Here is a 21,486-nt window from a genome sequence, read left to right as displayed (position 1 = left end):
GTACCAATGTGGCTTGCAGATACTTCCTAGCTGTGTGGCTCTGGGCAAGTCCCTGAACCCCTGCCTGCCTCAGTTTCCCCATCTGTGAAAGGGGGACAGTGACAGCTCCAAGCCCCTAGAGCGTTGTGCAGTAAAAGGAGATGCCCCTTCTTAGTCCGTATATAGTGCATACAGTATCTACAAGACGCTTGTAGATACAAAGTAACTAGCTGCTTGCCTTGAGGCCAGGGACGCTCGGTCTCCTACCCGGTGCTCACTGCAGCAGCGCCTGCCCTCCGGAGGCGGACAGTTTAGCCCTGGGAGGGAACAGGAGAGGAGGACGCTCTCTGGACACTGAACGCCGCGCTCAGCGGCGGGTTCAAGGCCGTCATGGTAGGGCAGCGGCCACCCTCGGGGCCAGGGGATTCCCGGATCACGGCTGGCCAGCTCGGCGCAGGAATGCTAAGCCGCTCCTCAGGCCCTGGCCGGAGTCCCAGGAAAGCCGAGCCGGGGGATTTCCACCTGCCCCTGGGCTCACCCCGTGGCCTCTTAGGCTTCTAGGCCCCGCCCCTCCGCGTCCAGGCCCCTCCCCTTGCTCTGCTTCTCTCCTCCTCTCCCCAGCACGCTCCGAACTGACGTCAGGCGTGCTCGCCCTTGCGCGTGCGCGCGCTGGGGGCAGGACCGAGTCCTCGGTAGGGCCAGCGCGCAGGCGCACTCGCGGAAGGCGGCGGCGGGCGGGAAGCCCGAGGGCCAGCGGGGATTGTGAGCCGCTGGGTAAGAGCCGGGACTGGGGAGGAGGGAGGCTGGCTCGCGAGGCCGGCACGGACCCTGGCGTCCAAGAAGGGGGAGGAGAGCGGGGGCAGCCGGCCCCTTCGTCTGGCCCAGGACCGAGGGGATGTCGTGGCCTCCACCGTACGGGGGTGGGGGCGGGGCCGTCCAGAGCGCATGCGCGACGCGTTTCTTCCCACCTCCGCGCTTCTGCTGCGTGCGCCCTCCTCCTCACCTGCTGTTCCCCAGACCCAGGTCTGCGACCCTGCAGCAGAAGACAGTCCGAGTTCGGAGGCCCCCGACAGCAGAGAACGCCGAGGCTCTCAGAACCATCCCCTGCTTTGAGACTGTTAGAGACATCCAGCTACACGAGCATTTTACTGTGGGAAGAGCTGAAGGGAGGAGCCCTTTAAACCTCTGTTAGCGCCCTAGCCCCAGGGAAGGAAGAGGCCTCTTAGGGTTCCAGACGGGATTGGAACCCTCCTGTTGTGTCCCGGGCCTTTAGTGGCGGGCGTCGATAGGCAGGAAGGCGCCGTGACTGCCCTGGTTTACGTAGAGGGAAACTGAGGCAGTCAAATTAAGACTTGTTCATACGTGACCCGGCCATATCTTATTTTTTTTTATGATTAAGATTATTTAATTTTAGTTTACAACACTCAGTTCCACATAATTTTGAGTTCCAGATTTTCTTCCCCCCCAAGACACCGTCCACACCTTTCGTTCATTCAATAGACACTTATTAAGCGCCTACTGTGTGCCAGGTACTAGGTTAGAGGCAGTCTAGGAAGTCACCCAGCCAGGATTCGAACCCAGATCCTCCCCCACTTCACCACCTGGCAGCAGCCACGCTGTAGTGCGCGCCTCACCATTGGTGAGCATCGAGGAAGTCCTCCAGGAACAGGGGAGGCTGATGATAGGGAGAGAAGGACCGGCCTTGGCCTTAGCAAGACCTGGGTTCGAATCCTGCTTCAGACACTTACTGTGTTCCCCTCAGCAGGTCACTTCAAGTTGGCTTCGGTTTCTTCATCCGGAACATGGGGATGCTAGGATTGGGACGTGCCCTCCACGTGCCTCCCAGGGTTATCTGTTTGCACTTTGCAAAACCAAGGCACCTTCTACTTACAGCGTGAACAGCCAGCCTTTGTAAACACTTTAAAGTGCTCGCCCTTGATGGGTCCTTGATGTAAATGCTAGCGATGCAGACAGACCTCGTATCTACATGGAGAAGGCACCAGCTGCTCCTGGCCTTTTGCACAAAGTGGCCCTTGATTCTAAGAGTGGGCCATGAGGAAGGAGGGCATTCCAGGCGTGAGGCACAGCCTATGCAAAGGCGTGGGGCACGGGACTTGTAGCATCAGAGGGGATGAGCAGCGATAGAGATAGTCCGTTAGGGCTGAACTGAGGAGTAACGGAAACGTAGGGAGGGATCGCGTTGTGAAGACCATCACATGCCTAACAGAACTTTGTGTTTCATCCTGGAGGGCCTGGGAGGGGCCATGGGGGCTAGACTTAAGCTCTAGGAAGGTCACTTTTGGAGGATGGTTTAAAATGAAGAGAAACTGGAGGTAGGGAGACACATTAGGAAGCTGTTTAGGAGGTGAGAGGTGAGGGCTTTGCTTGATGCTTTTCCACACCAGACTTTGTGTATGTGTGTATTCAGCCTTTTTTCCTTCAATTCAGAGCAAAGTAAGGTTCATGTGACACTACTTCCATCTCTTCTTCATGTTCGTACAGTTTTTTTCCCCTTGTAACCCAGTCGTATGAAAAGGTAAGTACTGCCCACTTCTACCTTTCTTCCCTAGTTTTTACTTTTCCCTTCACTTTTCTGTCTTCACTTAGAATCATCAAAATAGAACAAAATCACCCTTAGGTTCTGTCTGACCCTAGAAGACACTAGGATTCTGAAGGGACACTTATTTCTTCTTCCTCATTACACAATAGACCTGTCCTCATTCTCTGTAGGGCAGTGAGGTGGCACAGTGGATAGTGTCTGGCCTGGAGTCACAAAGACCCATTTTCCTGAGTTCAGATGTGGCCTCAGACACCAGCTGGGCAAGTCACTTAACCTCGTTTGCCTCTGTTCCTTGTCTGTAAAATCATTTGGAGAAGGAAATGGCAAACCCCTCCAGTTTCTTTGCCAAAAAACCCCAAACGGGGCCTGAAGAGTTGGACACAACTGAATGACCGTACAAACCTTCTTTCTACATCGTCCTTTCAATGTATTTGCCTTTCTAGGTTTCAGTTGACTTTTTGTTTTTGCACTTCAGAGATTCTGTTCAGCTCTAAGCATTCACGGAGAATGCTTAGAATTCTTTAATTTCATTAAAGATCCATTTCTCCCCCGTGAGGTTACGTTCAGTTTTGCCAGGCAAGTTATTCTTGGTTTTAAGCTTTTATCTTTTACCTTTTGGAAGATCGTATCTCAGATTCTCCTATCGTTCATTATGGTAGCTGCCAAGTCTTGTGGGATCCTTACTCTGGCTCCTTGGTGTTTGATTTCTTTCTTTGACTTGGCTCGTTGGCTTTTTGTTTAGTTTTGTTTTTTAACCCACAAACTTTGGATTTAACAAAGACATTCCTGAGAGTTTTCATTTAGGCTTGTTTTCAGCAGACGAGTGATGGATTCTTTCTGCTTTCCCATTACCCTCTGCTTCTAATGTCTGGGCAGTTTTCAATTATGATTTGTTTTATTATGGTATTGAGGCTTTTTTAAGGAATCCATTTTTGGTAGTGTTGATTTTTAGATTAGCTCTCCTTGATCTATTTTCTTGATCATTTGTTTTTAAAGGAGATAATTTAACATTTTTTTCCAGTATTTCAATTTTGTTTTAATATTTCTTGTTTCATGGAGTCATATATTTTGTTGTCCATTGTGATTTTCAGGAAGCCATTTACTTTTGTAAGATTTTACACCTTCTGTGCGGAACTTTTTTTTTGTTCTTTTCCTTTAGAGGGCTCATTTCATTTCTAATGTCCTTTTTTCTCTCTCCCAGAAATTTTAATAGACATTGTGGACAAGCCATACATTTTTACCCATGGATCAGTCCATAGTCACCATGACATTATTTGTTTCCTTTCGGCTTCTACTGGACGTTCTTGGATGTGTGACATTTCTTTACTATTGGTGTCTTTTGTTCATCCATATTTCAAGCTTTTCTTCCAGAATTGGGACATTTTATCAGGGCTGCCAATGTTTACGAGCCCTTGTACCCTTGGATGGGGTGGCAGGCCCCTCTTTGGTCTCCGCTGTCTTGTTGCTGGCCCTGTAGTGTCTGCTGAGAAGGAGGTGCTCACAGGTTCCAGGCTTGGGTCCGTGCTCCTGGTACACAGTGCTGAGCTCTTGGAGGCTGGCAGGGCAGGTTTGCTACCTTCCCTCCCAGTCTGCCCTGCCCAGGGGCCTCCCTGGCCCCCTTCTCCTCAGGCTGTGGGAGCTAGAAAGCCAGCCCCCTCCTGAGGGCCTGCAGATGCTGGGGTGTCTCCTTTGGTGACTTAGGCTGAATGAAGGGGCTCCCTGCAGTCTCACCCTTACTTGTTCTGTTCCTCTTTTTCTGGAGGACGTGCATGGGAATTGGGCTGTTCTGCTCCCGTTACCCCTGCCATCTTGGCCAGCATATAGATTATATCTTAACAGACAGGGCAAGGCTGGTTGCTGATGTGGCAGTTAGGTCGGGACCAGCCATCTACATACAGTGGAAGATGACCACTACATAAGTAGATGCCGCTTCCCACCTTGGACCAGACATACCTTCAAGGCCCTGTCCAGCTCAGAATCTATGATCCTCTAATGCAAAGCTAAAAGTCAGTGTCAAGCCAGAAGAAAAGATAAAGATGAGAGGACTGGGGACAGTCTTAACAGCTTCGCTGTGACCCGACCTCACTTTTTAACGTTCAGTCTACTAGGATCCAAGTTCCTCCCGTGACTAATGTGCAGACTGTTTGGCCCTGAGGAGCGAACCTTTCCTTCTCTTCGTTTCCTTCCCACACCCCATTTTGGAAAAAGACTGATGAAGTGACTTGTCAGCAATGGCTGCTATTTCACTGCTCACCCTGAGATCTCATGACACGGGCCTTTTCTCCCCAGACGTGGCTCTGTATTGTTGAAGTGTCCTGGGGATGTTTCTGAGCTGCATGAAACAGACTGAGCAAGAAGACAGAAAACCTGAAGTGAAGAAGCTGCGTCTCCAAGGACTTCTCCAAGGCATCTCATAGCTGCAGATCCTCGTTGATTGTTAGCACCAAAGTGTCCTCACCCAGAGTCAAGGCTTTACCAGCACCAGGGGTTTTAGTTCTGTTTGTGTGAAGGGATATCTTTGTTGTAATTAATGTGCTTTGTTGTTGTTTTGTTGTTCGGTCGTGTCCGATGCTTGGTCCCATCATTTGGGGTTTTCTCAGCACAGACACTGGAGTGATTTGCCATGAGGAAACTGAAGCAGATGGAGTCAAGTGACTTGCCCAGGGTCACCCAGCTAGTAAGTGTCTGAGGCCAGATTTGAACTCATGAAGATGAGTCTTCCTGACTCCAGGTGCTTTACCTGCTGCTCCATCTAGCTGCCCCAATCAGTGTGCTTTACCCTGGATTCATTGTCTTTTTATCCATATATTCTCTAATTCTTATATTGGGCATATATCTGGATCAGTCATACTCTTTTTTAATGGCCCCTTAGTCTTGCTCAGTCAGCCCTCTCTTCTCTGTTTTGGTTGAAATTTGAGAAGGGAATTGTCCTTATAGTTCATATTTAGGCCATGGGATTTAGAACAGAAAGAAATCAGCTAGCAGCCCACACCATCATTTATAAATGAGGAAACCGAGGCCCACATAAGTTAGGTGGCTTGTCCAAGGTCACCCAGATAATCGTTAGCAGAGCTAGAATAAGTGCTGCACCCCCGTTTTGTAAGTCAGTGACTAATCTGGTGGTTTCACACTTGTTAACTGAGATAAATCTTAAAATCCTTGATAATTAAAATCATTGAACTTACTTTTTCTTTTTCGTCTTAGAATCTTTCTTGCATTGCTGCAACAGAGAGCCGCTTTCTGATTCCACACTTAGAAGCTGCCGTCCCTTGAAATTGGCTGAAATTCTCCACTACAGAGAAGTGGTAACACCTTGAATACTGATGATTTTCTCTGAACTTCTGATCTGAAGGAGTTTTGAGGTGGAGGACGTGTACCTGTTTGAAAGTACCGAGGAGACATTTTTGAAAGTGTCTGAGGGAGGCCTGTTCTTTCTTTGTGGCCCAAGTGAAGAACAGTTATGAAAGAATGGCATACCATGACCATTGTGGTCCTCATTGGACTAACAGTCCGCTGGACGGTCTCTCTGAACGCTTACTCAGGTAAGGTGTGTTCGCGGCTTTAAAGATAGAAAAATGATTTCTCCTTAATTTGTTTGAGAACAATTTGCAATTGTATAATTTAGAAAATAGGGCAAAGAAAAGTCATTTGGATCTTGCTGATAACTTCTAGATTTGCTGTAGATACAGTGTTTAATGGAACCTTGCTTTATTCTTTTCAGGTGAGTATCTCATTGGTATAAAGCAGATCTGTCTTGTGTGGTGCCCTGGGAGGCATGGTGGTCTGTGGTGGTGAAGGAGGTACATCCCCCAGCAGATAGATCCTGGCTCTTTGAAGGGTTGAGTGCAGGGCATGGCATCAGAGGACAGGCTGCCATTTATCACTGTGTCACTGCTTGGGGACTTGGTTTCCTCCTCTGAGGAATGAGAGGGTGGAGGAAAGGCTCCCATGCTCCCATCCTGCTCTAGACCTGTGAGCTTGTGAATTAGCAGGAACCAAGCAGCCCACGGAGGGCCCGGGGGCAGAATCTGTTAGCAGGTATTGGCAGCATAGACCTCAGGCATAGCAGAATCTTAGAACTGGAGGCAGGAGATGCCCCAGAGGCTGCCTAGTCCAGCCTGTCCCTGAGAGTGGATCTCCACTACCCCATGTGTGCCCATGGTGCACTAGCCTTTGCTGTCTGACTGTCTGCAGTGATGGGGAGACTGCCACCTCCCAAGGCAGCCTGCCATCCCCTCTGGTCACTCTGTATTGATAGGAGAGTGCTGGTCTCCCCCAGCCTTGGCCAGGCTCTCCCCTCCAGGTTCCACAGCCAGGCCCCATGGGGCATGAGCTTGAGCCTTCAGCCAGCCTGGCCGCCCTTACTGGGAGAGTCCACTCTGCAGAGCCAAGCGTCTTCCAGCTAAGTGCAAGAATCCGCAGCTTCCCTGGCTTAGGCTTTGAATGTCACACACTTTGCTAAAGATGCCTTGCTTCATTTCCTTTAGCTGTCCATCTGCCCCTTTCTCGTGCCTCATTCTTTTTATATGGTTTTCATTTAACTTCTTTTAACAAGTCTAGGTATTCATGTAGTTGAGAACTTAAAATAAGCACAGTTCCTGGCACATGCTGGCCACTTGATCAGTAATAAGAAAAGAAGAAAAAACAGCAAAGTGAGTGGAAGACATTGCACACGGCAGCCTCTGAACTGCCGTAAAATGATTTGTTGAGCCTAAAGGCAGAGATTTATCATGTGACCTGATGGCTTCACACAAAGCTTTGTTCATTGAATGCCAGCAGAACTCTGAAATGACTGCAGATACAAATTCACCAGCTAGAGGGCAGTGGGCAGAGCTCTGAGCCTGGGCCTGGAGTCAGGAAGAGCTGAGTTCAAATCTGGACTCAGACACTTACTAGCTGTGTGACCCTGGGCAAGTCACTTCACCCTGTTTGCCTCAGTTTCTTCATCTGTAAAATGAACTGGAGAGGGAACTGGTAAACCACTGCAGTGTCTTTGCTGAGAAAATCCAAAGGGTCACAAGGAGTTGGACATGACTGAAAAACAACAACAAATTCACCTTCTCACACGTCCGCTGTGTGACTTTTAGTGGCGCCACTTTATACTCTGGACTCTCCTTCCATAGCGAATGAAAAGGAGATTCACCCATTGGCTATATCAGGCTGGATCTCGGGGCCCTGCCTCGTCCTGAAGCCCTGTTGGACCTCGAAAGGATCCCAGATGGGGCTGTTACACCAAGGTGTGTCCTATGTACGAATGCATGTGCAGACTCCACATGAGCGGTGAGTGTCACACTGGACAGCTTCGGGTGACTCTGCTGGATTTAGAGGCACACAAGGAAGGCAGTCCATAGGATGAGGGCTTTGCTGGTTGTAAGGACAAAGTAAAGCGGGGATCCAACATGTGTTGTTGGTGGCTGAGTGATGCAGTAGGAAGAGGGCGAGGCTGGGACCACAAGGCCTGGGCCCTTGCCTGGCTCCGCCCTGAAGGGACCACCTGGAACCAATCGCTGGAATTTTTTACAAGTTTTTTTTTTCTCTTTTAATTATGTGTTTAAAAATCAAGAAGACAGACATTTCAGCAGCCAAAGGACGCAAAAAAGTATGGCATCTGAAGCTGTGAACTGTCATGTCGAGGTTTTTTAAAGTGTGTGCTATATTTGAGTCAAGTAAGACAAGGCTCTGTTAGGCCCTGGGAGTGCCAGGCACCATGCTGGGCACTCTGGGTACACAGAGGCAACCAGCCCTTCGCGCAAGAAGTTCCCAGTCTGGAGGACCAAAGGAGGGCCTAAGTTCCCCGAGTCTGGGTCCTTGGTGTGTTTTGGGGTAGGGTTTTCTTTTGTATTTTTGATATTTTAGTGGTTCTCTTTTCTTCCTCTTTTGTACTTTTTGGCATTTCTATTCTCAGGCCATATAAGAACTCGGGTCTTCCTGACTCTAGGTCCAGCGCTCTGTGCACTGTGGCACCCCCTAGCCGCCCATGACTAAATAGGCATGATGCCTCATGCTGGCCGTCCATCACTGGGGCGGGATCCTGGTCAGCTGCAAGAGACAGAGCCACTGTGTTCCCATCTCCCCTTGGTGACCTTGGGCAGGTGTCTCACCCCTCTGGACCTCTGTCTCCTCCTCTGGAAAGTAGAAGAGTTGGATTGGCTGGCCCTGGGGGCCCTTCCCTCTCTGGGTCTATAATGGTTTGGTCAGTGGCCTCTCTGCCGAGGAGGAGACGGACGCTCGCCCCCATCACCTCCCATCAGCTTCACCTTCCCTTATTCCCGGGAGGATCCCACAAAACGGTTTTTTAATTGTGCATCTAGACACCAGCTAACATGAGCATTTCAGTGTACAGAGAGCAGAGAAGGAGGCCTGGAAACCTCTAGTCTGTATCTTTTTTTAAAAGTATCTTGAATGGAACACACCATGGGCAGAATGGCTCTTCCTGAGCTTGGCTCTGTTTTTAAGGTTTCATCGATGCTTATCCCTCATGACGTCACTGTCGCTCCCTCTCCTCCGCCTTCCCCCGCCCCAGAAGCAGGCCTTTGGATCAGCCAGATGAGGGCTGTCTGTGGCCAGTGTGACAGGAGGCAGCGGGCCTGGGAGCCCAGCTCAGCCATTGCCTTGGTCCGTGTGCTCTCTCTTGTCATCCTGGATCGATTATTTTCCTGGTTCTGCTCGCCTTTAACCTGCATCGGTTCATAGGAGTCTTACTAAGTTACTGAATCTCAATTAGGGGCTGCTGGTGGTGCAGGGGATAGAGAGCCGGACCTGGAGGCAGGATGACCTGAGTTTAAATCTGGCCTCAGACACTTACTAGCTGTGTGGCCCTGGGCAAGTCACTTCACCTCTGTTTGCCTCAGTTTCCTCCTCTGTGAAATGGAGATGATAATAGCACCTACCTCCCAGAGTTGTTGTGAGGATCCAGTGAGATAATATTTGAAAACAAAACCAAGGAGAAAACTGCTTAGCCCTATGCCCGGCATAGAGTAGGCGCCACATAAATGCTGATCTCCTTCTTCTGCCCATCTGTGCCATTTTCTGTGGCTCAGTAACGTGATTACGTGCCTATGCCATGATTTGGTCAGCCATTCTCCAGTTAACGGGCTTCACTGGCCGCTATCCATACCTTTGAAGTGGAGAGGTTCCTGAGGGCCCGTCCGGATGTCTAAGACTAGAAAAAGAAAACTTCTCACCTCTTTTGGGGAGTAGAAATGACGTCGTACGGGGCAGCTCCAGCTGGGTCAGGGAGTATGGGATCTGCCTCCCTCATGGCTCCCTGTCAGGTCAGATATTATGGTGGCGTATTCAGGGAAGAATCCCTGTGATTCCACCATTTTCTGCAACATTTTTGAAACTGCCCTTGATACACCTTTCTATCCTCACTGGTACTTAATTTTCATTCTTGGAAGGCACATTTGATTTTGAGGGAGTAAAAAGGAGTAACTTGGAGCCAGGTGTGGTGAATGGGGCTGATAATCAAGATGCACAGTTCTGTTCTTATTTTTAAAAAAATGAGGTTCTGAATCTACAGCGAAATTACTTTACGTGTGTGTGTGTGTGTGTGTGTGTGTGTGTGTGTGTGTGTGTGTGTGTGTGTGTGTTTTATAGAAAGAGGGCTCTAGGTCAGGAGGCTAGAGCATTCCTACTTACTTCGCCTTGGCCGCGTCCTTTATCATCCCTCAGACTCAGTTTCCTTGTCTTTAAATAATGAGCATAATATCTCTTCTGCCCATCTCACAGTTGTGGAGGATTAAATCAGCTATTATAAGAGAAAGCACTTCCTAAGCTGCATGTGTTATACACACATAATGTATTAATAGCTATATTATTAATAACTATAATAATCAGGCTTTGGAGGGAATTCCTACAATATTTTGTGCCAAATAGAAACATAATTGGAATAAGTAGACAATCTCCTAAGGAATTCTTTCAAGGACAGAACACATAAGAACTTTGGTACGTTTTTAAAAAATTAAACATTTATTAAAAACGCCTTTGAACATCAATAGAGTTAAACTTGCTTTGTAAATTTACACATTAATTCTGAATGTATTTTTTTAAGACAGCCACTCATCACTAATACTTCCTAGTCTACAAAAATTGTAAAACAGACCTTAGGAAGCTACAAATAAATGTGCCTTCTCACGGTATTGGGGAAACCCTGGAGCGTTTACTTTACAAATGCCCTGGGTAGCAGCACCTGTGACATTCTCCCACCTGGTACATTTGGCAGGGAGGTCTTTTTTTCCCATCCTTCCACAATGTATCAGCCTCTGTCTGAGGGACGGTCTTGTTTACAATGTTGCCTGGCAGCGTCATGGTTTCCTTTCTCTTTCTCATGTTATCAGAGGTGTTTTTTACATAGAGCTGAGTATGTCGTGGTGGTGTATTTATAAAGACCAAGAATCAGGGTAGGGAGAAGAGGGGTTAAAACTCACTCTGGTGTTATTTCACTTTAGCCCATGGAATGAGGAGGAGAGGGAGCTGCCCGTGAGGGATGCTGACCTTTTCCCCTGTGTTCTACATGTGTTACTTTCACAGGAAGGACTTCTTTCTCTTTGGTCTTCTGTGCTCTCGTGGCAGCTTCTTAGTTACCTTGGGATGAAGGGCTTTTCCCGCAGGTTTTCCACACTCTTTTGCCCATCCCTGACCTGTAAGGAAATAGCTGCTGTCATCTGTCCTCTTGGAGAACTATTGCATAGTTCAGGGCATTTTAATATGTCCAAGCATTGGCATTTTACCGTACGGGGCTCTGTGGTATGTTACCATTCTTATTTCCCAGATGGTGTAACTGAGAACCCTGAAAAACGAAAAAAGGCCCAGTATTCCATAGCGGTTTTCACCATCATTGTCTGATGCCTTTTTAACTTCAAAACCTCTGGGGAGTCGGGACCTCTGCCCTTCTTGGTTCTTACTCTTATTTCATGTGTCTTTTTCGTTATATTGACATGAGCCTACATGCTTGGCTCAAAACAGCTATTCTTTCATGCTAAGAGTTTGCTTATGAGCCGATAAGAACTTCTTAAAGATTAATGAGCAGTTATAAGATCCGTGATCTTTTTGTTATGGGTGCCAAGGATGTGTAGAATGTGAGGATGACTCTTCTCCCACTGTTAATTAAAGCACACTTTTTTTAGTTAATATAATGTATTTCCTTAATGCTTGCTTTGGATTACCCTTTGTCGTATTTTTAGATGATGATCAGGAAGTGCTCAGCGTGATGCAGAAAAAAGAAAACCTCTCATTTACATTACCTCATTTTTTACATTCTCCTCACAATTTACTCTTTCCATTTCTGATGTCCATATGCCGTTTGCACACTTACCCGCTATTTTCCCTGAATTGTCTGAATTTCCCAAATTACTGCCTGTTGACGAATCGTTTGTTTTGACCGTCGGCACAAATAGCCAGCAGACAAAAGTTCCAAAAGGAGCAGCCTGGAGGGTCATCTCTTAGGATCATGGAGCCGCATGGCGAGGTCACAAGCCCCACCCAAGGCTTGTTGGCCATCGACACCATCACTGATGCCTTTGGAGCTGGTCATAGGTGCCTGTTGAAAAGACTTGGCATAATCTCTGCTGGTTGTTTTCGTTCCTGTGAGAAAAAAGGTACATAATAACCACTACTCAGTGTTTGTCACTGAAAAAAATTAGGAAGGAAGGAAACAAGCATAGATTAAGCTACTGCTGTATACCAAGCACTGTGCTAAGCGCTTTATAAATATTATCTCATTTGATCCATGCACAACTTCGTGAGGTATAATTATTCCCATTTTACAGATGAGTAAACTGAGGCAAACAGGTCACGTGACTTGGCCAGGGTCACATAGCTAGTAAGTGTCTGAGGCTGGATTTGAACTCATGTTCTCCTGACTCCAGGCCTAGCGCTCTGTCCACTGCACGTTGTAGCTTCCTTTAGAGCAGTTAGTATTAAAGGTATGATAGGCAGTGTTTAGTTGATTATTAATTTTCTTCCATTTACATGTTGTGTTTGCTGTATTCCCACTCTTCCTTAAAAGTGTTTAAGACAGATTTTATCCTAGACAGTTTTAGCCAAATTCTGCTCTCTGAGAGTTTTTAAGGCATAATCATATATAGTGTATCCATCCAGCCAAAGGAAGTATTCGCCTCTTAAATTTCAGCATAATTCTACATAACACAATAATTAAAAATCAAACGAATATTAAAGTGTGCTGAATGGAGCCGTTTTCTTGAGAATAAGACTAGCCACAAAGTTGGAGCCATGTAAATAGACAATACTGTATTTTCTTTGTCTAATTCTGAGTTGAGTGTAAATGAAATTGTGCATTAATCAGAGTGGTAGGAATCCTTTTGCCCTTCCCAAGTGAAGCTCCCTTAGGCACAGTTGGGTTGTCCTTCTGGGCTGGTTTAAGGGCACTTTAGCAGTTTAAAAAAACTTAAGTACTCATTTCATAGCCAGTGTCAGCTGAATTTATTGAACTAGGTCAGGCTCTGGATAGAAACTTGTTTCTCAACTCTAAAGAGAGTCATTATCCATTCTTCTGTTTGGTAGAGAATGGTGATAAATTCCTCCACATTGGCCGCAAGTCTAGAGCAATTTGGGAAAATCTGGATACTTGGATTTTCCAGTGGAGGAAATTGTGTAAGATCCATTTTGACCTTAGGTCCTCAGCAAGCTGAGAACTATAGGAAAGGGGTGTATCGTTTTTAAATGGCAGAAAGATTATAGAGAAATCTGGACAATAGTGGATGATTTTATTTATGTGAAATACCTTCTATGAAATCATCATCTGTCACTTATTCGAGGGATGATGTAATTTGTGAATAGTCTTTTGTTTCTCCTTCAGATTCAGTTTGGTTTTGAATATTTTTTCAGTGTGTGAGTCTATAGCGCGGTGTTTATGAGTGATGGAAAATGCAGAACGTGAAGAAACCTTGTTTTGTTTGGGTAACAAAACTTATGTGAAATATCTCAAAGAAAGTAGAAAACAACCTAAGGGCCAAAATGTGTGTTAGAGACAATACTGTGAGGTGTGAGAAGCGGGGAGAAGTTAGTGTTGGTCACACTCATCCAAGATGATTGAATCAGGCTGGTATACATTCAGGAGACCACTGTAGAGAGGCCAAGAGGAATGGTGCATTTCCCACTTGCTTGTTAAAGAGGGCTTGACTCAAAACTTTTACCTCCAGTAAGTGTGTGGCCCATTTCCCCTTCCTTTGGGAGAAGGCTGAGCTCAGGAGGTGAAGCTGCTGCTGCTTTAGCTGCTCCCTGCCTTGAAGCCATCCAAAACAATTTCCCAGAAATAAAAGTTCCCATTTTTAGGGAGACCGCAGCAGCTTCAGTCTTTTGTCTCCGCCGTAGTCCTAGAAACACATGCCTGGTAAGAGCTGAGCCACTGGGCGCTGTACTTGCTCGAAGCACACCTCCCTCTCATCACCCGGGCCCCTGTTCTGTCCTGCCACTTCTGCTGCCAGTACATCTTCCAGACCAGAACACCAGAGTCCATGCTTGGGAGGAGCTACGCCACTCAGCCCTTTACTCCAGGGGACCAGGCCTCCTCACTTTCCTGACTGTTTTCCACCCTCCTCTCTTTTGCACCCCTTGCTCTGAGAACTATAGACAAATGAGTTCTGGCCTTGTCTCAGTAACAGGCTGCCATCTTCCCTGTGGCTTTCCAGACCAGAACCTCCTCCTAGAGTGGCCACCACTCCCCCTCTATGTCTTGTTTTTCCCATTAGAATGGAAGCTCCTTGAGGGCAGGAACTGTCTCCTTTTTGTACTTGATACCTGGTGCTTAGCCTAAGCTTGGCATATTTGGTGGTTGTTGAGTCGTTTTTCAGTTGTGTCTGACTCTCTGTGACCCCATTTTGGGAAAGATACTGGAGCGGTTGGCCATTTTTTTCTCCATCTCATCTGACAGAAGAGGAACTGAGCTTGGGTCACATAGCTGGTGAGTGTCTGAAGCCAGATTTGAACTCATGAAGAGAAGTCTTCCACAGTCCAGGCCCAGGCTCTGTTCTGCAGCGCTCCCTAGCTGCCCAGGCTGGCACATGGTCAGTGCTTAATGCTTGAAAGTCAGCCCTGTGTGCCGGCTCTTATGCTGAATGCTACCCTTGAGGAACTGACGTTCTAATGGAGGATACGACATCTCTGGGAGGGAGGTGGCACTGTAGCCAAGGCAAGAGATGTGGAGGGTGGGGGAGAGGCAGACGACAAGATGGCCTTGGTGGACAGTTGGGTGGCTGGATGGGATGTGAAGAGGAGTCATGGTCCGGTATATGGGGCTTGCTAGTGCATACAGTGGGCTCACTGTGATCGTTTGCACTCCGAGTCATGAATCAGCTGGGCTGGGCCCTGGGCTGGATGCTCCAAAGATGAAGGATGAACTTCCGCAGGAACCAAGGGCATTGATTCTGGAGGTCTAGGGTGCTACAGGTCCAACTGGTCCTGTGGGATCAAAGTGGGGCCTCTGGGGGGCTCCTGCAGGCACTCAGGACATCTGGCATTAGTCAAGAAGGACCCGTTGAGCTGAAAATGGACTCCCTGACCTGGTAACGAGGACTCCTTGCCAAAAGTGGCCAGAGAGGAGGGTGTCAGGAGTAGCGGGGTTGGCCCACTGAGTGCAGCGGTTCAGAAAGGAGACCCATGGGCCCCAGTGTTTGTGAGGACTGCGGCTGTTGATGTGAGCACCACATCCCCACAGCTGACAAATGCCTGTTTGCTGCTCACATGGGCAGGAACATCGGGTTAGCCCTCAGACCGCACCCTGCTTCTAGTTAGTGACTGCCATTTATAAAGAGCTTGCTACATGCCAGGCATGACGTCCTGGGCAAGAAACAGAAGACCTTAAGGGGAGGGAGGGGTTGAGTGTTTGCCACTTCTAACACATGGGTGTAGGGGTTGAATAAAAAGCCATATTTGAGGATTCAGCAGCAAATCAGGAAGATGGATTTGGATTTCTGTAACATGAATTAAAATATAGGAATGGCATACTTTTGGCCAGGGACAGAGCCTCTATAAAAGACTAGTAAGAGGTGATTTTCTGAGAGTTGTGCAAATCTAATAGGGCTTTAAATTAAGATGGAAAAGCAAGGATGAAATCTTACCTCTTTATGTTCACCAAACTCAAGCTAGATTTTGTAAGAATAAAAGAGCTGCAGGGTAGGCAGTGACACATTGAAGACCCCCAGAAGATCATAGGAGACAAATATGAGAAAGGCCTCAGGCATCTATAAGCAGCCACATAAAGTCTGCATAACAAGCAAGTTGAACTGGAGATCCTAGTGCAAGGAGGCCTGGTTGACCTCATCGGATATCACTAAGGCCTGGGCTGTGACTGGTTCTGAAGAACGTGGGCCAGATTCCAAAGGAGCAGAGTCCATAGAGAGGGGAGGGTGCAGGAGCATCACTGACCTCACACCTCAGCTGAAATGGCTTTTTCCAACATTACCACTTCTATTTTCATTGCCCCATAAATGAGGGCATTCCCCTGTCAGTGGGATCCTGCTTCAGGTCCTCCTTCAGCCTGCACCAAAGGAACTCATTTAGACAAGCATGAGCGGATGGTGGGGAAAATGGAAGGGTTTTTTTGTGCATGGGAATGTTTGTGGGCAGACTGGAATCCTCAGCTAAAGAGGGAAAGATTAAAGGGTAGAGGAGAGGAAGCAATTGTGGAGTTGTCTTCTGGAAGAGAGGCAGGAGATGATGTCAAGGGGTTAAGCAGAAGGGGATTACAAAGTAAAACAATTATATTGAAATACAGTTATCAAGATAGATTTTAAAGTATTTTTCCAATTACATGGAAAAGCAATTTTGTTTTTTCAAATTTTGAGTTCACTGTTTCTCTGCCTTCCCCTTTCATTAAGAAGGCAAACAATTTGATGTAGGTTAGACATGTACAGTCATAGAAAACATACTTCCATATTGGTCAAGTTGTGAAAGAAAACACAGACCAAAAAAATCCAAGGGAAAAAAAGGATGCTTTGATCTAGATTCAGACTCCATCAGTTCTTTGGAGGTAGATAGTATTTTTCGTCATAGGTTCTTTGGGATTATCTTGGATCACAGTATTGCTGAGAAGAGCTAAGTCACTCATAGCTGATCATTATACAGTGTTGCTATTACTGTGTACAGTGTTCTCCTGGTTCAGCTCACTTCACTTTGCATCAGTTAATGTAAGTCCAGGTTTATCCGAAAGCATTCCGCTTGTCATTTCTTATAGCACAGTAGTATTACATCACAATTGTATACCCCAACTTGTTCAATCATTCCCCAATTAATGGGCATTCCTTCAACTTGCCGTTCTTTGCCACCACAAGAAGAGCGTCTCTAAATATGTTTGTACATATAGATCCCTTTTTTTTAATCTCTTTGGGGTACAGACCTAGCAGTAGCATTGCTGGTTCAAAGGGTATGCACAGTTTTATAGCCCTTTGGGTGTAGTTCCAAATTGCTGTCCAGAATGGCTGGGTCAGTTCAAAACCTACCAGCAGTGCTTTAGTGTCCCAATTTTCCCACATTCTTCCCAACATTTGTCATTTTCCTTTTCTTTCATATCAGCCAACCTGATAGATGTGAAATACTGCCTCAGAGTTGTTCTAATTTGCATTTCTCTAATCAGTACTGATAGAGAACATTTTTTCATGTGACCATAGAGAGCTTTGATTTTTGTCTGAAAACTGCCTGTTCATATCCTTTGACCATTTATTAGTTGGAGAATGACTTGTAATCTCACAAATTTGACTCAGTTCTCTATATATTTGAGAAATGAGGACTTTATCAGAGTAACTTACTGTACAGTTTTTTCAGTTGTGATTAGTAACTGTATATTTCCCTCCATCCTATTCCTCCCCATCCCATTTATCCTTTTTTCTCTCATGTTACCCTATCCCTCCTCAAAAGATTTCTCTTCAGTGAATTTTTGTACATCTTTTTCTGTTTGGTTAATTCTACTTTTTTAAAGTGTTCTTCTCTTCAGTGGATTTTTATTCCACTTTTACCATTTGGCCTATTCTGTTTTTTAAGGTCTTATTTTCTTCAGGTTTTTTTTTTTTTGTGCCTTCTCTACCAAGCTGTTGATTCTTTTTTCATTATTTTCTTGAGTCACTCTCATTTCTTTCCCCAACTTTTCTTCTACCTCGCTTTCTTAATGTTTAAAATCCTTTTTGAGCTCTTCCAGGAATTCTTTTGGGGCCTTTGACCAATTACATTTTTCTTTGAGGCTTTGAATATAGCTGCTTTGACTTCTGTGTCTTTCCTGTCACCATAGCAACTTTCTATGGTCAAGTTCTTTTTGTTGTTTGCTCATTTTTCCAGACTATTTTTGACTTTTAACAGCTTATTAAAGTTGGACTCTGCTTCCATGATGGAGGGGATACTTTCCCAAGCCTCAGGTTTTTAATGGTGCTGTTTTCAGACCTAGTTCTGGGGGTTTGTAAGTTTTCAATTTTTCCAAGGTGGTATGATCTAAGGAGAGGTGTGGTCACTACTCCTGCCTGTGCTGTAGTCTGGGAGTGACCACAAGCACTCTTTTTCTCCCTAGAACTATGACCAGGGTCCCTGTTCCCCTGCTGTCACATGTTCTAGTGTGCTGGTAGTGCTCCTTCTCACCCTGGAACTGTGACCCAGAACCATATATGTGCAATGCAACAGAGTCCTGCTTCCAGTGCCCACAAAGGGGCCCCTGTAATTTCCTTCTGACGAGTTATCTGACCCACTTATGTTTGTGGACTGAGAGCTCAGAAAGCCTCCACTGCAGAATCAGTTGCCCCACCAAGGCCTTGCAGCTGGCTTGCTGGGGCACGGCCTGCCCTGGGTTGCGTTCTACTCTCACCACAGTGAGACAGACCTTCCCTGCTGACCTTCTAAGTTGTCTTGGGATAGAAAATTGTTTCACCCCCTCTTTTTGTTGATTCTGTCACTCCAGAATTCATTTGGGGCATTATTTTAAAGTTGTTTGGTGGGGGAGGATTTGGAAGAACTCAGGTGAGTCCCTGCTTTTACTCTGCCATCTTGGCTCTATCCCCCAGTTACCAAAATAGTTTAAAAATTTAACAAGTTCATTGACCCTAAATTAAGAACGGCTGATCAAAAAGAAAAAACTTCTTAGCTTTTTGAGATCATCTCTTGAGAATTTATAGAGGACATGGAAAAATATTGTGCCATTTAAGAGTCATGGTCATCACCTGTGGGGGAAGTATTCATATAGATAAGATCTTGGAGCCATGAAAATACCAAAGTTATTATCTTAGAGGCCCCAAAGATAATTCTTTATTGTTCATACACTTTTAAAATTATGAACTTAATAACTATCAACAAAAACCAATCAAACAAGGTACAAAATCTTATCTAAAGAAACCTTTCTTTAACTAGGCAAAATCAGAACAATTACCAAGCATCAAATAATATACTTTTGCTCTTTGCCTTCTGGACTTGCTGGAAATTCTGCTGCCATTGGCTCGGTTTTCCTTCTCTTCTTCCTGAAGGTATTCTGTTAGGAAAAATTGTTTTCTGGTTTAAGGGAGAAAGGTTCCTTAGACTAGTATTTATTGATGATCTACTACCTCTTAGTAATTGGTTGAATATTCTGAGGGAAATCATCCAGATGATAACATTGATCAGCAATGTCGTGGGCAGTTTGTAAGATCAGTTTACCAAAACAGATGAATGCTTCCGAATCATTCATCATATCTGCCAAGGTTCCGTTGCTTATGTTAAGGGTTGAGAATTCCATCTGTCAGAAATCATTAAAACTTAAAAAGCAAATTAGTAAATTTACATGAATAATTTCTAACTAGAAAAGTTGAAAAATGAATGTTTTTCATGGAAAAAAGACTTTCTTTAGCTTTTTCCTGGGATTAAATTTACCTTTTCCTTTGGTGAGGTGTGATGAATTTCATGAGCTGCCTTCTAAGAGTGGAACTTTATTAGATTACTAAAGTAGCCAAAGTTCAGAATTTCCTAATTATGGTGTATAAATAACTTATGCCTTAACATAGATTTTTTTCAATCTGATATTAACATACAAGTCTAGATGCAAAATTATAAGAATTTAATTTCTGTCCCACCTTCTCTGTTTATGCAGCTTGTTTTTTCAAACCCATGCATAGGATTCTATATTTCTCCTTTTAACATTTTCTTTAATTAGATTTGGTCTGTTGTTTTAGCTTGTTAAGGTCTTTATGGATGATGATTCCATCATTCAGAGCTGTGCTTCTCTGTGCTTTATGTTGTTCAGAAATTTGAGCGGCAGGCTGTCTGGGTCTGTTGTCCAAGTCATTGAGTTGATTGTAGGCAGCATTACCAAAGGCATAGTCCTTGGGTAGTTCTCTCCAAGGTGTCATCAGGATATTATTGACTGCTTTTCGATACAGTCTTTCAACCCACATCTCTCTATCTTGTCTACAAGACTAGCATGAGAGTGGAATGTTATTGCTCCATAATACATGATGAAAGAGAAGATTTCAGAGAATCCTGGGTCCTGTGAACTGATTCAAAGGGAAGGTGGCAGAATCAAGGCATCAGTTTATTCAAAGACAACTGCATTATAAAGAAAAACAACTTTGAAAACCTTAAGAGCTCTAGTCAGTGCAGCGACCCACCATGTCTCTGAGGATCAGCGATGAAGCATGGAGCCCACCTCCTGAGCAAGAGGGGCAGAAAGAGAACGGCATTTTTGGATGTGGCCACTGTATGCATTTGTTTTACAATGCTTATTCAATTTTTCCCCTTTCTTTCTCTCGTATTTTAATTGCAAGAGGGGGTTTTAATAATCAATAGTGATGCCAAGAAAAAAAGACCATCAAGACAATTTTTAATATGCACAGAAGTGAACAGAAAAGTCCCAGGGATCAGGGCAGTTATGAAAGTAAAGTGAAGACTTTATTACAATTTTTTTTTTAAAGCAAGTGGTATGAAATGAAGATTCACAGTTTCATTTACAATTCTCTTTTTGTGTTCTGTTTGTAGACATGCTGTTTTTGGTGTTTAAGGTCAGAATGAAATGGAAATATTTTTTTAGAAGGATGGCATTAGAGATTTTGTCTTAATACCTCACTGAAATCCAGATATGCTAAATTTGCCGTATTTCTTTGATCTACCTGTTTAAAAAAAAGAACGTGGTAGTTTTTGTTGTCTAGCTTTTTTTTTAATCAACAAAAATTTGTTTCCCTCCTCCCTTTAATTGAGAACAAAAGAAAAATAAACTCCCTGCTACAACCACGGATAGTCAGGCAAAACAAATTTCTGCATTGGCCATGTTAAAAAGACAAAATTCACACACGCACACACACACACACACACACACACGTATATGTGTATGTGTTGACATGTATAAGGCAAAACAATACACAAATGTCTATATACACACATGTATGTGTGTCTGTATGTCTGTAAGTGTATGTCTAAACCCACAGTATACAGTAGGCATACAGATGTATGTGTATATGTATATACATTTGTGTATCTCCACATGTTTGTGTGTTATTTGTGTATGGACACACACACACACACACACAGTATTGGGCCTGGAGTCAGGAATACCTGAGTTCAAATCCAGCCTTAGGTACTTACCTGCTACATAACCCTGGGAGAATCATTTAACCTCTTTACCTCTGTTTCTTTTACTGTAAAAGTGGGAATAGTAGTAGCAGCTCCCTCCCAGGATTGTTGTGAGAATTAAATGAGATAACAGGTGTAAAGCGCTTGGCACATAATAGGACAATGTAAATGTTAGCTATTACTGTTATTTCTTGTTGCGTCATGGAGTCATTGGCTTCTCTTTGGTGCAGTTTGTGTCTTTGGCAAGGTTTGAGACTTCTTGAACTAAGCTGTTAATTCCTTTTCTAATTCTTTCTTCCATAACTATCATTTCAGATTTTTTCCTTTAGTGCTTTCATTTCATTCACAAAAAAACCTTAAACTGTTAAAAAAAACAAACCCAAACTCTTGCTTTATGTTTTCCAGGAATTCTAGTT

The 21,486-nt window shown here is 45.0% G+C and overlaps 1 protein-coding gene across 2 annotated transcripts in view; it reads left to right on the top strand.

Annotated features, from left to right (window-relative positions):
• The first annotated feature begins 670 nt into the window (after positions 1–670).
• Positions 671–21,486, top strand: part of ALG6 (ALG6 alpha-1,3-glucosyltransferase) — a 60,385-nt gene continuing 39,569 nt past the window's right edge. Inside the window, exons 1-2 of one of the 2 annotated variants that reach the window (XM_036756899.1) lie at positions 671–753; positions 5,744–6,081. In XM_036756899.1, coding sequence (XP_036612794.1) covers positions 6,000–6,081 — 82 coding nt within the window. In that variant the 5' untranslated portion in view covers positions 671–753; positions 5,744–5,999. Of the gene's footprint in view, positions 754–5,182; positions 5,217–5,743; positions 6,082–21,486 lie in introns of those variants that run through there. The other variant, XM_036756900.1, reaches the window with a different exon arrangement.

The sequence above is a fragment of the Trichosurus vulpecula genome, chromosome 4 (genome assembly GCF_011100635.1).
Source record: "Trichosurus vulpecula isolate mTriVul1 chromosome 4, mTriVul1.pri, whole genome shotgun sequence".
NCBI lineage: Eukaryota > Metazoa > Chordata > Mammalia > Diprotodontia > Phalangeridae > Trichosurus > Trichosurus vulpecula.
Note: the sequence above shows the minus strand (reverse complement) of the source record. Positions and strands in the feature narration are given on the sequence as shown.